Below are 18,779 nucleotides of genomic sequence, written 5' to 3' on the forward strand. Positions count from 1 at the left end.
AATTCCTCAAAACAAAACAAATAATGAAATCTGGGGTGTGAGGAAGCAAGGGATTAGCATCTTGCAATTAAATACAGTGCTGCTACGAAGCAGCTTCTGGAGAGACAGTCAAGCCAGATTGAGTTTTTCGTGTTTGTAGTTCCAGACTTTGACTGGTTTGGTTGCAAGTGTTATACTTCCTTCCGAATTTGAATGAGCCACCAAAGCAGTGCATATTGCCCCCCTCCCCCTGTTTTCAGCACTCCACAATTTTTGCTCTCTTCTTTATTTCCTATCCTGAGTTTCCTCTCTGATAGAAGAAAACAAGATGGTGGCACTTCCTTGGTGAGAGCAGAGACTGAGTACTGTAACTGTGGGGCTCTCTGGAGGAGTAGAGTGTTTTATAATGTTTAGTTGGCTGATCTCCTGATCAACATCCACTGAGGGACTTGGGAATTGGGATGTGCTTTCCATTTCCCAATCATTTGGTGGGTGCTACTTCACTGCAACCTGGCATCAGGCCTAGTGGAGGCTGGAGCCTTTGCGGGGCAAGGAAACACTGGGCTGTGGCTGGCCAGGTCCTAATTTTCCATTGATATTCCCATATGTACAGGAATCCAAACCTGGGCAGCCAGCAAGCTTAGGCAGCAATCTACCTGAGAGTAGGAGTAGCTCTGAATCAATTGCAGTGGCCTGGGCTACACATTTAGATCCAGGAAATGAGGACTCATGCAAACAGGAAGATAAGGCATTCATCCGACTTTTTTCCTGAAATGCCAGAGGAATGAAACAGGTCAGTGGTGAATCCAAAATGAGCCTCTGGCCGCTCTCCAAAGTGATTTGACCTATTTCAGAGTTCCTGAGAATAAGGCAAAGGAAGTTCATTGGCCTGTATCTTGATTTGTCCAGGGAGAAGTGAGAGGGGGCAGATGGCCAGGCAGCTGGAGTCCCCAAGTCTCTGGTTATGGAGCATATGAGTGTCTATGGCTGCAACTCATGAGAAGGGATCTGGGACATTGACTTTAGGCCAACTTAGCATACAAATAGCAACCCCGGCCGATGCATTGGTAATCTGGTATGCCAGCTTGGTGGCTCTGGTCACCAAAAGGACTCTATCAGACTCTGAAAGTGTTCCTACATATTACACTGGTTTTTCCACTTCTATAAGATGGAATCTTGGGCTAAGTGAACAAAGGGACATTCAGGCCCCGATGGAAAGCAAAGCCACAAAATCCCCAGGCTGGCCCCACTGCTGCCTAGCAGGTTGGAGTTGGGAGTCAATGATGTTGGTATCTGGTCCACATCTCCTGTACCAGCGGGCACGCCCTTCCTCAAGCAGCTGTAAGTGTTGGCTGCTAAAGGCTACAGCTGCTGCTTCTCCGGAGATTCGCACTTAGCCAAATGTAAGCCTAGCCATCTCTCCTGACTCCAGGTGAGACAAGCTCTGTGATGTGATTTGTACTCTAGAGTTCCCTGAGGATCAGAGATCTCTGATCCCTGCAGGATCAGGCTGAAGCAAATGTCCAGCTGAATCCACATTCTCACTTAGTCCCTTCCCTGCTATGCCCTGGTTCTTCCTGCCCCTTCTACTAAGAGTACCTGCTGAACTCAGGCATGGTGGTGCACGCTTGTAATCCCAGCATTCTGGAGGCTGAGACTAGAGGATCACAGTTAGCAGCCAGCCTCAGCTACTTAGCAAGGCTCTTCACAACTCAGTGAGACCCTGTTTCAAAAAATAAAAAAGACTGAAAAATAGGGCTGGGGTGTAGCTCAGAGGTACAATGCCCCTGGGTTCCATCCCCAGTATACTCCCCCCCAAAAAAGAGTACCTGCTGTATGCAGTACTCTACTTTAGACTTTGCTTCTAGGGAACCAAACCCAAGATAGATTTGGGGGAGGAGGAGTACTTGTAGGCAGTTCTAAATCCAACTGTACATCAGAATCATCTAGGCAGCTTAAAAATACAAATTCCCAGTCCCCCGCCTTTAGTAATTCTGATTCAGTGGGTCTGGGATGGGGCCTGAGATTCTGTAGCTTACCTAAGTGGGTCCTCGGTCATTTTAATGCAGCCAGTCTTTTGATCGATGTAGACCACTCCTTTTAACTCATTGTCTTCATTTCTTTTCTTAGGTGTTCTAAGAAACACTCATCAAACAAGTTCATGAACAAAATACACCATCTGTCAAAGACACTATGAAGCAGAGAGTTAGGGCCAGACTTGGTGGCTTATGCCTGTAACCTCCAGTACTAAGAAGGCAGACAGGTGGATCACCCATTCAAAGCCAATCTCAGCAATATAGAGAGGCGCTCAGCAACTTAGTGATACCGTGTTTAAACAAGAATAAAATAAAAAGGGCTGGGAGTGTAATTTGGAGGTAGAATTCCCCTGGATTCAATCCCAATATCAAAAATAAAAAAGAAGAAACCACCTTGAATAAAAAGATGCACAGTGCTTGGCAAATCTCTTTGAGTCCAGCCTACTGTGCTGGCGTATAACATTCTAAGCATCTTTAAGGTTTTTATCATGTGTATCCTGAAGTATAAAGAGAGGTCTATCTGGTTGGAAAAAGGAAGATGCTTCTGGGCTGTTGTCCAGTTACTATGGAGTTTCCCAAAAGAGATGTTTGACCAAATTGAGAATGTGTGTGTGTGTGTGTGTGTGTGTGTGTGTGTGTGTGTGTGTGTTGGTAGTACTGGGGTTCTAGAAGCCCTTCTACCTCCGGGCTACACTCCCAGACCTGTTTTTATATTTTTATTTGGAAACAGGGTCTCTTAAGCCAGAAAGGCTGACTTCGAACCTGTGATCCTCCTGTCTCCACCTCCCAAGCGCGGGGATTACAAGCATGAGCCACCACATCCAGGGAGAATTTGTGTGTTTGTGTGTGGGATAGGCACTGGGATTGAACTCAGGCATTCTAAATCTTGTTTCTGTTTTGGTTTTTATTTTTAAACAAGATCTCACTAAGTTGCTGAGAGCCCTGCTAAATGAGCGAGGCTGCCCTCAAACCTGCGATGCTCCTGTCTCAGCCTCCCAAGTACTGAGATTACAGTAGGCATGTACCACCATGCCTGGCCCCAAGCTAAGAATTTAATGAATGTTTTCCAGGCACCATTCTCAGAAGTGTTAATATATTAGTCCCTTTTAAATAACAGGCCTATATTTTCCATACTGTTATTTTTTTTTTCTTTTTGGTGGTACTGGGGTTCCTGGAAGCCCTTCTACCTCTGGGCTACACTCCCAGACCTATTTTATATTTTTGAAACAGGGTCTTTTACGCCAGCGCGGCTGGCTTCGAACCTGCACGATCCTCTTGTCTCCGCCTCCCAAGCGCAGGGATTACAAGCATGCGCCACCACACCCGGCTCCATATTGTTAGTTTTATAGTTGATTTGGTGGTAAAATTCAAAGAGAAGTATTTTGTCCTGTTTTCAGGGATCCTGTAATTGGAAGATTTGTGAATAGGTTCTTGTGAAAGACACCATCCTAGGGATTGTGAATCAAATTGACTAATCAAAATTTTTATACTTTTATTAGTGCATTGTAATTATATATTGTACTGAGTGAGGTTCAAAGAGATACAAACATACATGCACACAGCACATGGTTTGCTTCCCTTCACATCTCGCCCATCCCAACTCCTCTTCCCTGTACATGTTAGTGAAATTGGTAGGAATACCTTCATATATAGACTTAACATTACTTGGATTGTTTTCATCCTCAGTCTTCCATTTTCCCCTCCCTAACCCCCTTCCACTATTCTACTGGTCTCTCTCCTCAATAGTCTAAAGTCCCTTATGTTTCTTTCCTATTTTTTCTCCTTAGCTTCCACATATGGTATAAAACATATGACCCTTGACTTTCTGAGATTGGCTGATCTCACTTAATATTTTCTAATTCCATCTATATTATGGCAAATGACATAATTTTGTTTTTTATGGCTCAATAAAACTCCAATTGTGTGTACATACCACATTTTCTTTATCTATTCATCTACTGATGGATACCTGGGTTGGTTCCATAATTTGGCTATTGTGAATTGTATCACTATAAACATGGGTATGCATGTATCACTGTGATATTCTAACTTTAATTCTTTTGGAAAGATGCTGAGAAGTGGTATTGTTTGCTCTTATGGTGTTCTCATTCCTGGTCTTCTGAGGAACCTTCATACTGATCTGCATAGCAATTGTACTAATTTATACCCCCATCAACAGTGTATAAGAATTTCTAAGTTGGTTAATCTAATGCAGAAAAGGAAGTATTGTGGATCTTGTAGTGATGATAATGATAATAGTGATAATTAGCAACAGAACATGATTCTCAGACTTATTTGAGTGCTTACTAGGTCTAAGACCAAGCACCAATTATTTGATCTCTATTTTCTTACTTAATCATCCCAGCAACTCTTTGAGGTAAATGTATCTGCTGAAAATCAACAAAAGCTTTTAATGGGCGAAACTTTTTCTCCTATGTAAAGTAAGTTAAGGCTTATATGCATTCTGAGTAGAAATGAGGGACCAAGCCTTCCAGTCCCTCTTCTACCATCCCTAGACAGTAGCCCTTACCTTCAATGGTCCCATTTAGTTGCTGAAAGTCTATTCAACACTGGCCCAAGCAGCAGAACGAAAGAAGTAGCATGTTCCTTGTCCTCTGAGGAGACTTCCTCAAAATCCTCAACCACTGTAATTATTGGCCAAATAATAACCCTTAACTGCAAGGGAGGCCCACACATGTAGCATTTTCATTGTATAGCAATGGGCTCCATTTAAACAATTGAAGTGTGTGTGTGTGTGTGTGTGTGTGTGTGTGTGTGTGTGTGTGTGTTACTGGGGATTGAACCCAGGGACATTCTACCTCTGAGTCATGTCCTCAGACTCATCTTTTTTTTATTTTGGAACAGGATCTCACTACATGTCTGAGGCTAGCCTCAAACCCGTGAACCTCCTGCCTCAGCCTTCCAAGTACTGGGATTACAGTAGTAATTGTGCCACCACACCTGGCTTTAACAATAGAGATTTTTTTATCCACTCAAAAGAGAAGGGTAACATCAGAAGTGTGGTGGGAAATTAACAGTTTCTGCCACAGTAAGTGATATCTTTATCACCATTTGGCAAATAAAGAAAGATGAGGCACCAAGAGGCTGAGTTGCTTGGCCACATTTTATGCAACTTGTAGGTGGCAGAGCTACACTGAGATTTAAGCCCTCTTGACTTGAATGTCTCTCTCCTCACCATTATTCCCTCTTGTCCATCTTTGCTATTTTGCAGAATAGTTCTGCTTCCTTAGATGCACCTGTTCACTTTCTACTTTCTTTCTGGTGCACCTTTTACCCTCTTTTCTTTTTTTAGGGGAATACATGAGGCTTATTTAGGGAAGTGGAGTATGCCTTAAGAGAAGACCATGATAGAGGATTATGTTTCAGAGAAAGGCTCAGGAAGAGCCCATTTCTGGAAGTGGAAGACTTCCCTTTACTCCCTTCTCTGCATGATTCGTAGCATTCTTCAAAACTCAGTTCTGATGCCCCAGAAAGCCCTTCCCTGCATCCCAGCTGCTTTCTTTATTCAGTATCAATTGAGCACCTATTATTTGCCAGGGACCTTGCTCAGGTTCCTTAATCTCTTTGAGCTTCAATTCTTCATCCATAAAATGGGAACCATAAACCTTACTGCACACAGTTATTTTATAGGTTAAATGAGATACTATATATAAAGCGTAGTCACTGCAACACCATTCAGTTTTGAAACCCAGTGCCTTTCACTATTATTGTTATTGTTGCTATTATTGTTGTATTATCACAGCCCCCTGATGGTTGTAAAGTTCTGCTAGACCAGAATGGTACCCAAAGCCTTCTGATATCACCCACATACCCAACCAAAGTGAAAGCTCAGTAAATGTCTGTTGAGTGCATCAAAAGGTTCTTAATATGGACAGGATTTCCTGCTTATACTGCAATATTTAAGAAATAGCGAGAAATAACTAAGCCCCATAGGATTTTTTTCTTTTGAGGAGGATGAATTTAAGCTGTGCATTCCTGTGGGTGGTGTCCTACTGGAAAGCAAGACGGAATGGTAATCTATTTATCATATGCTTCCAGAAAGGCCACAGAAAGGAAACCATATTCTCTTCCTTTCAGAGTTTCTTTCTTCTTACCTTCCCTGATAGATTTAGCATGCCAACAAATCTGGCTGGACTCTTTTTTTGCATTTTCTTATGTCTCTCCTCCTCCATCCTTCTGTACTGCTCTCCTTGGCCTCTGCTACCTGTGGGAATAGGGCTGCTGGCCTGGTGTCCACAGGAGGAAATTTCTGGAAATCTACAGGCATCGTGCATCAGGGGTGTCAGAGCTGTTACATTCTAGTGCCCCAGGCAGCACCTCACCAAGAGCTTGCAGCAAAACCGCACATCAGTGTGGCTTTCTCCCCTTCTGCAAAGGTGAAAGGCAAGTTCACAGGATGCGGGCATTTCTTTTCCCCTTGACATCTGGTTTGATTCTGGGCGGCTAAATAGTATCTTTGCCATGAACAACAAAAGCTAATTCACTGTGGTTTTTAAACACCAAGTGCAAATATTTTTCCTTTTCAGCTTGGGGTCACTGGAAGGGAAAAAACAGGGCTGAGAGGGAGATTAACCTTTTAAAACCTATTATGACTTCCCAGAGAAAATAAAACAATGGGAGCATTGCCTTTCATTTGGGAGAGTCTTTTCACCAGTGATTGTGGTTTGAGGCAAGCTAGGAAGAAGAGTTTTTAGTGTGATCATGCAAAAGCCCATCCTGATTGCTTCCATGGACCCACACAAATCCCAATAAGGTCCAAGGCCTCCCTCTATTCTTACTCTCTTCTCTATCTTCATCTAAGGCTGATTTACCCTTCCCCTTATCTCCATCATGGGCTTTCTGTCTTCCTCATGCATGTCCCTGTGGCTCAGCTAATGGAGGGAAGGGGACCGTGCAATTGGCGGTATTTCAGGCAATGGCCATGCCATCCACTGATGGTTCTCTAAGGTTCCAAGCCAACTCGCTGTCTTAATGCATCCATTATGGAAAGGCTGTGGAAGTCCCTACACTCTCCTTTTCTGGCCAAGAGGAAGATCTGACAGGGTACAGGATGGCCCATGTTCCAGAAGTGATTTGAGGTGTCTTACCTTGTACAATTGCTATCTGCATCGCAAGAGCAGAACGTGTTGCTACAGGTTGTGTGTGGATTGACAGTTTGTGTATGGGGGCGAGTCAGAAATTGATTTGCAACCTGCACCAAGCAAACTTCAATTGTATCCACCCCCTGCCGCAGTCCTTGTCCTTTTGGTGTGTGCACAAATATTTGCCGACTTGCCGAGTAGCTCACCCTCAAACCAAATGAAAATTTCACAGCTAAGCCAGCTGGCCCCGTCCTGGTGAAAAGAATCGGTGGCAACCTGGGGGAGAGATGAATTGGAATCTATCCCAACTTGTGATTGGGTGGTCTGCACAGGGCCTGGATTGCCGAGGCTTCCTGGATTTGAGCATTCCTGCCTCTACCAATGGGCTGATGGCTTTCATAGCCACATTGCACTTGGCAGAGCTTCTCTTGCTGATGGGGCCTGAGAGTCAGCATTTCTAACAAGCTCAAAAGGTGATTGCCATGCTTCTGATCTCCTGGCCACTGCTATTGAAATTCCAATGCTGTTTCAAAGTACCACTGTGTTCTAAACTCTTGCAGGGCCTGGAAAGGAAAAGTGCTAAGCCCCTCCTCTGGAGACAGGGTGTGTCTGAGGCTGCCCAGATTTGCCATTCAAGTGAACCCCAGAGGGATTAGCAGCTGGCCCAGCACTCGGGTGAGACCATCTCCCCCTCCAGGGGGGAGTCCCAGAAGCAGCGCAGAGGTTGTGTGAAAATCCACCATCCTCCCTGTGGAAGGTTGCCCTCTCTCGCCCTCCCACCCCCCTGCCCCATGTGCTGACTTAAAGAGATCAGCTTTCAGCTCTCAGGCATTCAGAGGGGGCTTTGCATAAAAGAAAAGGCCTTTCCTTAAGAAGCAGAACGGGAATCCCAGCATGGCTCTGGCCTGCTGCATGCCCAAGAATGCAGGTATTTGGGGTTTGCAGCATTTCCTGGCAAGACAAAGAGGGAGGGAAGCTGGGGGTGGGTGCCTGGCTTAATGGAGCCAGGCCTGCTGTTGCTGCTGCCTATTAGGGGAGGGAGGAAGGAGCATGTTTCTCAAAGAAAGTGAGTCCTTTCTGCAGAAACAGATGTGAGGACAGGAAGTCTGAGCCTGCCCCTCACTCAGCGCTGACCTTGACATTGAGGGTCAGTGGATCCTAAGCTTTGGAGACCAGGCATTGTTCATGCTAGTTAGCCAGAGTTTTCTACTCTGCGCTCCCTCTGAGGCATTGGACTACCTAAGGCTGAGGGGATGATCCTTTTTCCTTCTGCTCTGATGACTGAACATCTCAAAGGAGGGTCCAGAGGGTGGCCTGCATGGGGATTGCAGGACAGAATCCTGGGGCTCTGGCTCAGGACTGCTACAAAGGGGGCAGCATCCTGGCTCAGCTGCACTGGGCCCCTCGCTGCTTTCTTCTCCTCTGCTCTCCTGTTCTCCTGACTTTGAGGAACTCCTCAGTATCCTGTCCTCATCCTGAGATTACACAAAGAAATTTACCTCCTGGTGGTAGTTTGGAACAGTTAAGGATGTAATTTGTACATTTTCATATAAGTCAGGGGATCTGAAAGATCCAACAGCCAGGAAGCATTTATTCATCAGGCCTGATGGACTAAGTACTAGGAGGAGGCACAGATGTAAGAAGGAACTTCCAAGTACCTGCCAAAGGTTTACAGTTTAAGTTGAAGAAGAAAAATGGGGAAAAGACCTTTTTTGCTTAGCTTGACCCAGCTTACCTTCCAGAACTGAAAACCCATGACATAGTGATGGCTCATAAGCCAGGGAGGGGTCAGGGTGGGTCACAGGGTTACTGGTAAGAGAGCTCAACTTTCTAACAGCTGCTGGCAAGCTGTGAGTTTGGTTATCTCTGGGCATTCGTCTGGACAAGTCATGACATCTGGGCTGACTCTGGGTAGTTTGCAAATGTGGAGACCAGGCCTTTAATCAAAGATGCCTCCAAGTAGGACTTGGCAGATATTGCATTCCACACCATGAAAGCTGAGGGGGAAATGACTGCTATTTGCCTCAATGTAAATTTTATTATACCAGGTTTCATTATACAAATGTTAGAGGTTTGGGGGTGTGTGTTTATTACATAAACAACGGAGTTACTGTGATCTTCAACATCTTTCAAACCAAAGTCTCAAAGGGAGTTTTATTTACTAGATTTAAAGCTGTGGCACAATTGTTTCAGATGATTGCCTTATAAGCATAGGAATAATTCAGGGCAAAACAAAATTCTCTGCTTTCTTTCTTCCTCAAACCCTGCTGAATTTCCCCAGTGTGAAGACTGGCAGAGCCACAGGCCAACGACGCCCAGTCTTGTAGCTGGTAAGACTATCTGTGGCTAGGCTTAAAAGTGGGGCTTGTGCCTCAAGCTTCAGGCTTCTTTTGCATCTATCTTTGGAGGGGATGCCAGACAGGTGTGTGAGAACCACTTAGTCTGAACAGACCTCTCGGGTGCCTGTGGCCCATATGCCAACCCATAGTCAGCGGCCATGAAGCCCAACAGCTACTGTCATGATGTGTGTCCAGGTCTCCAGGCATTCATCTTTTCTAGAAGCAAAGCTTTTGCATCAGTAACCATGTCAGCTCAGACCTCTTAGTTCATTCCTGGGAACCCTGCACTTGGAGGTAAGTTGCTGCTATCTGAGAGCAAAAACACCTTAGCATTTGGGAGGCTAAGACAGGAGGATCGTGGTTCAAGGATGGCCTCAGCTACTTAGTGAGGCCCTTTGCAACTCAGCAAGACCATTTCAAAATAAAGAATAAAAAATAGGACTGATGGTGTAGCTCGGAAGAAGAATACCCCTGGGTTCAGCCCCTAGTACCACAAAAAAAGCCTTTGTCCATTTTATTGGTGTTTCCAACTTTTTAATTAATTTATCATGTTTTATATCTTTTATGGGAGATTTTAAGTTTCTAAAGTACTTCTGAAGCAGGGCATGGTGGTATATACTTGTCATCTTATTACTTGGGAGGCTGAGGCAGGAAGATCACAGGTTCAAGGCCAGCCTCAGCAACTTAATAAGGCACTGGCAACTTATGAGAACCTGTTTCCAAATAAAATAATGATAATAATGATGATAATAATAATAATAAAATTTTATTTTTAATATATTTTTATTGGTGCATTGTAGTCAAACATCACAATGGAATACAAGACTTGTTAGGATATACAAGCACGCATCATCCAATTAGCCTTTATCCAATCCCCATCCCATTCCCTCCCCCTCCCTAGATCCCATGCTTGATTTAGTGATTGACTTTGATATATTTGTTTAAGTACATCATGTGCTTTAAAGAGATTCCATCTTCCCCCATCCCATCCCCTCTTGTTGGTCACCTTAATTGCTCCTCCATAGGGCCCCTTCTTCCATTAGGTTCCCTCCTATTACCCATTTCTTCCTAGTTTTGCATATTAGGGAGAGCATCTGATTTTTTTCAATTTTCTGTGATATTTCTTTGTGTATGCCGCTTTGCAAGTTCCAATCCCACTCTTGAAGGCCCTGGAACTGGCCTGGCCACCTGGTAGACTCTGCTCCCGGCTTCACTGGCTCCAGTACCGGCCTTGCCTTGTAGCAGGCTCCGATCCAAGCCTTGGGAGCCCCAGAACCAGCCTTGTCTTTAGGCTAGCTCCTATCTCGGCCTTGCTGGCTCCAGCTACAGCCTCACCAAATGGCAGGCACTGATCCCGGCCTTGCTGACCCCAGCACCAGCCTCCCCCCTCGGCAGGCTCTGATCCCAGCCTTTGAGGGCCCGGCACAGGCCTTGCCTCACAGGGCAGACTCCAATCCCAGCCTCCCTGGCCCTGGCACCAACCTCACCCCTTGGCAGGCTCCGATCTCTGCCTCCAAGGCTCCAGCAATGGTCCTGCCTCACAGCAGGCTCTGATCCCGGCCTTGCTGGCCCTGGCACTGGCCTCACCCCTCTGCAGGCTTCAATCTCTGCCTCTGAGGCCCCAGCACTGGCCTTGACTCAGGGCAGGCTCCGATCCCAGCCTCGCTGACACTGGCACTGGCCTCACTCCTTGGCAGGCTCTGATCCCGGCCTCGGAGGTCATAGCACCAGCCTTGCCTCCCCTGATCCTGGCCTCGCTGGCCCTAGCACCAGCCTCACCCCTTGGCAGGCTCTGATTCCTGCCTTGGAGGCCCTGACACCGGCCTCACCCCTTAGCAGGCTCTGATCCTGGCCTCGGAGACCCCAGCACTGGCCTAACCCCTCAAATAATAAAGTTTTAAAAGGGCTTGGGGTATAGTTCAGATAGAATGCCCCTGGGTTCAATCGCCAGTACCACACACACACACACACACACACACACACACACACACACACGATGCTTCTTAAATTGAATATTTTATTTTACAAAATGACAGTTGGAAATCATAAATTAACCTCTGAGTACAGCATTGGTAACTTCCATTAGATTCCCCATGTGGGCTTCTCCTTGTTGGTTTCATCTTCTAGTTAAATTTTAGAGAGAAAGCGGGTATGAGGAAACAAAGTCTTTGGTATATTTCAGATCTGTATTTGAATCCATACTCTGTCATTTATCAGTTGTGTGCTTTGGGCAAGTTATGGGAGCATGGCTTTCTTATTTCTAAAATGGGCATAATAATATCTATCTTGTATGTCTTTAAATAAAGATGAAATGAAAGAACACGGGCAAAGGAAACATGGTGCACCTAGAAGATATGCAATCAATGGTAGCTCTGGATGATGATGGTGATGGTGATGATGATGATGATGATGATGATGATGATAAAAACATGCCACTGGCACAAGCAAAAACTTTGTGTCTGGGAAGCTGTTCTTCATTTGCATATCTTCTGCAGGGGGCCTGGGCAGTGGGTGTCCTTTCTGGATTAATTCACTTATCCTAATGTTCTCCAGAGGCCCTGGCAGATGGGACATGGAAATATCAGCAGTGTGCCTGGGGATGGGGGCATGCAGCCAAATGTTACATTGCATTGAGCATGCCCAGGCGAGCCAGGAGAGAGCCCACAAGAAAATTTACCATTCAGAAATTGATCTGAAGTTTCTTGCGCTCTCTCTCTCTCTCTCTCTCTCTCTCTCTCTCTCTCTCTCTCTTTTCCACAAATAGACTACTTGAGCTGCTGTCTCAAATGTGGTATCTTCCCTGGCTACACAACTGGGTGGCTTTCAATTTTGTAGGGTTCTTTGTGGGGGAGGTTACTGGGGATTGAACCCAGGAGCTATACCCAGCCCCTTTTATTTTTTATTTTGAAATGTGGTCTCACTAGGTTGACAAGGCTGGCCTCTAGCTTGCCATCATCCTGCCTCAGCCTCCCAAGGACTGGGATTACAGGCATGTACCACCATGCTTGGCTTCTGTAGTTTTGATTGCTTATCATGACCAGGACCTTGAAGCAGGCGAGCAAGGCTATGGAGCAACACCTACATGCGGGACACTGGGCTTGGCTCTGGGCTTCAAGCATGACTAGGACACACGTCTGTCCTCTATGATTTCCAGGTCAGGAGGGTACTGACCCCTGAGCTGGACATGGCACCTTGTGGCCCATCTACAGGATGAAGAGACCAACTCTTCTCTGTGGCATGAGAAGCCAGATGAGGCTGATGGTGGAGGAAACTTTTGAATTGATTCCATTAGGGTAAATAGGTTAATGTATATCAAGTTTAGGGTGGATTTTAGAGTGAATTGGGTCATGTTTGGAGTGAATTGGGGGAATGGAGGAGATGGTAATATTTAGGAAGAAATATATCCGCAGTGAGCTATAAGGAACTATAACATGCTGCTCTCATTCGTCCATCTTGCACTGTAGATAAACTAGGGTGAAAGTTCCTTGTCTGCCTAGAATCTTCTGATTTTCTGCACAACCTACCCAATGCTTCTGAATAGTCTGTTGGGTAGCCTGTCTCCAGGACTCCCAGGTGCCTCTTTTTGGCTTAGCAGGAATACCAAGACACTCCTTGTGGCCTTGTAAATGGACATAACTCATTGTCCTCCAGTGTGACTACAACCACTGGCTCCCAGAAAGGCAGACGGGAGATGCAGAAGGGAGTTCATCTCAGCCATATGCTCTTAACACTGCACCACAGGTGTGGTTCTCTAGCATGTAGAGGCCAAACATGAGACTCCAGAAAGGGGAAATATGTGAATGTTATCTTTGCCTCTTTTTTGCTCTCACCCTACAATTGAGTGAGGAGGAAGTCTTGATTTATTCCTTGAAATAGAGTATTTGATTTATTCCTCAAAATAGACTATTGCAAGTCTTTCTACTTTGCTGAGGCTGTCCTCGAACTTGTTATCCTCCTGTCTCAGACTACCAAGTATTTAATTTTAAAATAAGGATGTGCTTGAAAACAGGCCAGAGGCAGACACCAACAGCCACAGAGTCCCTGGTTTAAGCAGATAATAAACTCCACATTCCAACTAGTGCAGGCCTGTGTTTCCTTCTCCCAAAAACAATGCTTCAATGACAGGGGCTATGGTTTTCTAGTGCTCTCCATGGCTATCTCAGAAACCAAGCAAAATGGCCACCAGGAGATTTAAGATAATTGTGTATTGAGTGTTTTTTCATGGGAAGAAGTTTATTTGTAGCTTCCCTTAATTAGGCTTTTATTTTCCCCCCTCTGCCCCTCTCCTCTGCGTTTTTACTTGCTTCTGTTTTATTTTTTATTTTTTTACACAAAAGACATCCATGGGTAAGAAGAGGAGATTTTATTTTGAAGAACAATGATCACATTAACAAGGTGACAGCAGATAAGCTAAAAGTCACTCCATTTTCTGCCAGGGAAAAATGTTCCTTGCTGCCAAATCGCATTCTGCCTCTCTTTATCTACTCTCCTTTGCTTGGAGGGTGGCAGGCCCAGCCACTGACGGACTCAGAAGAAATATCTGGAAGATAAGATACACCCTTGATTCCTAGTAGAAGGGAAGCTTTTGAATTCAATGATAAAAAATGACTTCCTTTCCTGTTCCACAACATTCTTGTGGCTGGAGCTCTCTGTAGGACAATGACATTTCTCTGCCCTTGGTCCAACATATCAAGCAGAAAATAGCAATGAAATCTGAAACTTGGTAAAGGGCAAAAATCCAATTTATTGCAATTTAATAGACGTCTAGGGCTAGATAATATTCTGTAGGTACAGAATCTGCCCTACATCTTGCCCTGTATTGGGGGCAAAGCTTAGGACTCCCCCTGCCTTTGACATGTCACAGCCACATCTAGAGACCCAGCCATCCAGCTATTCAGTGAGAAAACAGTAGACCCAAATCATGGAAGATTTGGTCTTCATGTACTATTCAATAGCAACAATAACAAGCCAGGCTTGCTAATGCACACCTGTAATCCCAGTACTTGGGAGGCTGAGACAGAAGAATTAGCAAAGACATCCCTTCAAAATAAAAAAGTATAAAGGGGTGGGGGTGTAGCTTAGAGGTAGAATGTTCCTGGGTTCAATTCCCAATACCACCACCTACAATGAAAAACAGTAACAGCAACAGCAACACTGGGCTTCAAAACACTGAGGGGAAAAGGAAGTGGAATTGGCATAGGAGGTGAAAAGGAAAGAGAATAGAAACTTCTTGAAGGTGAAATTTGAACTAAGCTTTAATGGATTGGTAGGAATTCATTAGCCAAGGGAAAAATATCCTGCGATTAGACCTCTGTAAGCTTTGGCTTCTTTGGCAAGATCTTACAGAGTTATTGGAAAGATTCAGTGATGACATGAAAATAAAGCTTACAGCACAGCGCTTGGCACATGATGCAGACTGAATCCATGGCCGTGGTCCTGATCGCTGTCCTCGTTGTTACTATTATCACTGTTATTGCAAAATAGTATTGGAAGGTTTAAGCAAAACCTTCAGGGCCCTTCCTAGGGGGAAATGATGCTATCAGTCACAGCTAGTTGAAGTCCTTTCCCCCTGACCTCTTTCTAACTGATCTTACCCTATCCTTTCTGAGGCTGACTCATATCTTGGCATACTTTAATATCAGCTCACCTCTAGTAAAATGAAAGCAGAACCAACGAAACCTCAAAAGAGGTTTATAACTTTTTAAATCCCCCACTCCATTTCCAAACATAACATCTTATAGATTGGTTTACAATTTCACTGTGGGATAGATATTGGAATGAAGGTGTAAGTATAAAACCCATACCTTCTGCTATCATTTTTCCTAGGGCCTTTGTTGTCAAGGACTTTATTTTAGCAACTTTGAAAAATATTCACTCTGGTTATTTTTTTTTCTTCTAATCTGTTTATCCTCCAGTGACTTCCTTCAGGTCACAAAGGAAAAGTGTTTCTGGAAAGGAGCAGTGAAACTTAATTCTTTTACAGTTTGGCAGTCAAAATGAAATGCTAAGTGCTTTTGCATCACAAGTGATGTATAAAGCACTTGAGAAGGGCTTGTCCATTGATGTTGGGGGCTGAGAGGTTTGGGGGCTCAGTGGTTGGGGAAAACTAGGATGTTAATATTAAAAGTGATTTAATGACCCATTATTATGTGCTCAGCAGGATTATGCTAATTGCTCTGCCATAGTTGATCCTCATCACAACCCTTTAATGCAGGCACAATTATTATTCCCATTCCATAGATGAGGAAAATGAGGCTTATGGTATTTACATAACTTGTCCAATATTTCAGCTCAAATGTTGGAGAGCTAGAACTTGGTCTTGGGTCTACCAGACTCCAAAACCCATACTTTTTCTTCATTAGGGGTTATACTGCCTACAGGGCTTTGAAAATAATGACCCCAAGCTAAATGTGGGGGTGGTGTTTTTAGATTGTAATACAGTCCCTTGGGGGGAGGGGAAAAGACATCCCATGGAACTCCATACTTGGGCGGCTAAGACAGGAGGATTATAGGTTCAAGGCCAGCCCTGGCAATTTAGCGAGAATGATACTCTCAGCAACTTAGCAAGACCTTGTTTCAAAATGAAAATTTAAAGATGGGCTGGGGGTGTAGCTTGGAGACAGAACATCCCAGGTTCAGTCCCCAGTAACACACACACACACACACACACACACACACACACACACACACATCCTGATGTGCTTTGGCCTATGCTACAATCCCTGTGTGGGTCATCTAAAGGAGGATGGAATATATTTTTGATTGGAAAGAACAAAACTTGATCAACAAGATGGCCTCCATTAAAATATGAGTCTGTGATCTGGGAAGAGGTGTCCTGTGAACAAGAGACAAAACCAGCGGAGTCCTGTGTTTCGAAAAAAGGGAGGGGGATGGGTAAGGCCTGTTACTTTCTCTTTCAATTCCTTTAATGACTCCAGAACTTTTTTTTGCTAATTAACTTGACTACCTGTAACTGATATATTTATTACCCAGCATTGTTTACCAATGACATATTGTTCAAATATTCATTTCCTAGGAGAGGGTTGTAAATGTCTTGCATGAGCGTAAAAGGTGATGGATGAACGAGTGCCGGAGGTGGTGGTAGGTCAAGCAGCTCCAGTGCAGAATTTCCCACATTGTTGCTTGGGTGTATTGGCAGGTCAGCATGAGGATAAGGTGTTTTCAGTGATGAGAGGGGAGATAGTTTGACCTCTAACTTCAGAACTTCGGCACCCTGGTTACAGGGTTTATACTTTATCTCATTTAAAATCTCTGAACAAAATAATAAGCAGCAGATATGATTATAATTCTTTCTGAAGCTTCAAAAAACCCTATTTTTTTAATATTTCCCTTCTACTCACAATCATCTTTAGACCATCAACTGCTTTCCAGAAATTCCCAAGGCCACCTGCTCTGGATAGCCACAAAGCTGCCCTGAGCCAACAGCACCACCTGTAGGACAGAACAGAAAGCTCTTGGGCTCTGCATGGTTTTTCTCCGCTTCTTTTCTGCAGTTTGGAATGATAATGTCTGCACACCTGAAGTTCTCTTCACCCGCTAGATGTTCCAGCCAACCCAAAGTGCTTGCATTTTCCTATCCCAGCATCCTGTCAAAGATGCCTCTCAATTTGTGCACACCGTCTCCTCTCTAGAAAGCCTTTATGACATATTTCATCTGGCCAACTCTTAGTCGGTAGTAAAGCAGATTCAAAGCCTGAGCTAATAGACTGAAAACACTGGTAGAAAAAGGTTTTGAAGCTGAGACTGGTGGCACATGCCTGTAATCCAAGTATTTGGGATGCTGAGACAGGAGGAGTGCAAGTTTGAGGACAGCCACAGCATCTTAGCAAGATCCTCAACAACTTAGTAAAACCCTGTTTCAAAAAAATAAAAACAGGACTAGGGGTGTCTCAGAGGTAGAATTCCTCTGGGTTAAATCCCCAGTATAAATAAATAACAAACAAGCAAATAAATAAATGTAAATCTTTTTTGGTGGTACTGGGGTTGGAACCCAGGGGCCTTCTACCTCTGGGCTATACTCCCAGACCTATTTTCTATTTTATTTGGAAACAGGGTCTCTTAAGCCAGCTGAGGCTGGCTTCGAACCTGCGAGATCTTCCTGTCTCAGCCTCCCAAGCGTGGGGATTACAAGCGTGCACCACCACACCCGGCATAAATATAAAATTTTTAAAATAAAAAGAAGTTTTAAAAATTCATAAAGTTGTCCACATAAAACACACCCTTTTGGGAGACATAATTAGTGTATGTTCAACTGTAAATATAGGAAAATTGTTTCAGCAACAGAACAACATATTTTCTCAGTTATAAAGAAGGGTTCTTTCTTCTTCTCCTTGATCTGCTCTTTACAGAATCTTGCCAGAGTCAACTAAAGGGGACCCCCTTTCATTATATACCCGTTTCTCTGAGAATTGAAATGAACTAAATTAATTCATTCACTCAGTACTGTAAATCCCAAATGAAAAAGTCATAGACGTATAGATGTAAATATTGCCGGTGTAATTATTTTTTTGTGTTTGTATAACTAGAGGGCACTGAGATCAAGCAAAAATAAATTATTCAAAGTTCAAAGGCTCCCAAATTTACTAAGAAAATAAGAAAAGAAGCCCAAGCATGCACATGTTAAGATAGCCGAACAATCAACTAATGTGTTATCCACCAGCACTCTTCAAAAGAAATGGCTTTTGTAGGAACTGATGGGAACACCAAATGCTGAACATTTTCCTCTTAAATAAAGTCAGTTGTTCGTGTAGTGGTCAAGAGTGCAGGCTTTGGAGTTACTATCACTCTGTTGAAATTCCAACATACATCTAAAGCTAAGAACCATAGCTCTAGCTGCTTATTTCTATTATTTATATTTCGGTACTGGGGACTGAACCCAGGGGCATTCTACCTCTGAGACACACCCCTGGCCCTATTTTATTTTTTATTTTAACAGAATGTCTCACTAGGTTGCTGAGAGTCTTGCTACATTGCTGAGGCTGGCCTCATACCTGTGATCCTCCCTGTCTCATTTTCTCAAGCATGAGGATTACAGGCGTGAGCCACCACATCTAGCTCTAGGTATTTAGCTGCAACCATTATTTCTTCCTTTCTTAGATAGTTCAATTTGATCCAAATTTAGTTTATACTTATTTTTTCCCTTCCTTTTTAGGGTGTCCATCTATAAGTTTCCAAAATGTGTGGAAAGGGGAGGGTGAGCATCTCTTTCCCTCTCTCCCACCTGTGTCTTTGAATACATCTCTTGATATGTGTGTGTGTGTGTGTGTGTGTGTGTGTATATGTGTGTGTGTGTTTTAACTGGG

The 18,779-nt window shown here is 44.1% G+C and overlaps 1 protein-coding gene across 4 annotated transcripts in view; it reads left to right on the plus strand.

Moving 5' to 3' along the window:
• Positions 1–18,779, plus strand: part of NHS (NHS actin remodeling regulator) — a gene marked incomplete at both ends in the record, with an annotated part of 393,363 nt that overhangs the window by 279,228 nt on the left and 95,356 nt on the right. For 2 of the 4 annotated variants that reach the window (XM_080718568.1, XM_080718569.1), the window contains one exon: positions 8,012–8,045. The exons of the other annotated variants lie outside the window; for them this stretch is intronic. In XM_080718568.1, the coding sequence (XP_080574694.1) occupies positions 8,012–8,045 (34 nt within the window). Of the gene's footprint in view, positions 1–8,011; positions 8,046–18,779 lie in introns of those variants that run through there. 4 annotated transcript variants of the gene reach the window in all.

Source organism: Muscardinus avellanarius (assembly GCF_963383645.1).
Source record: "Muscardinus avellanarius genome assembly, chromosome: X".
NCBI lineage: Eukaryota > Metazoa > Chordata > Mammalia > Rodentia > Gliridae > Muscardinus > Muscardinus avellanarius.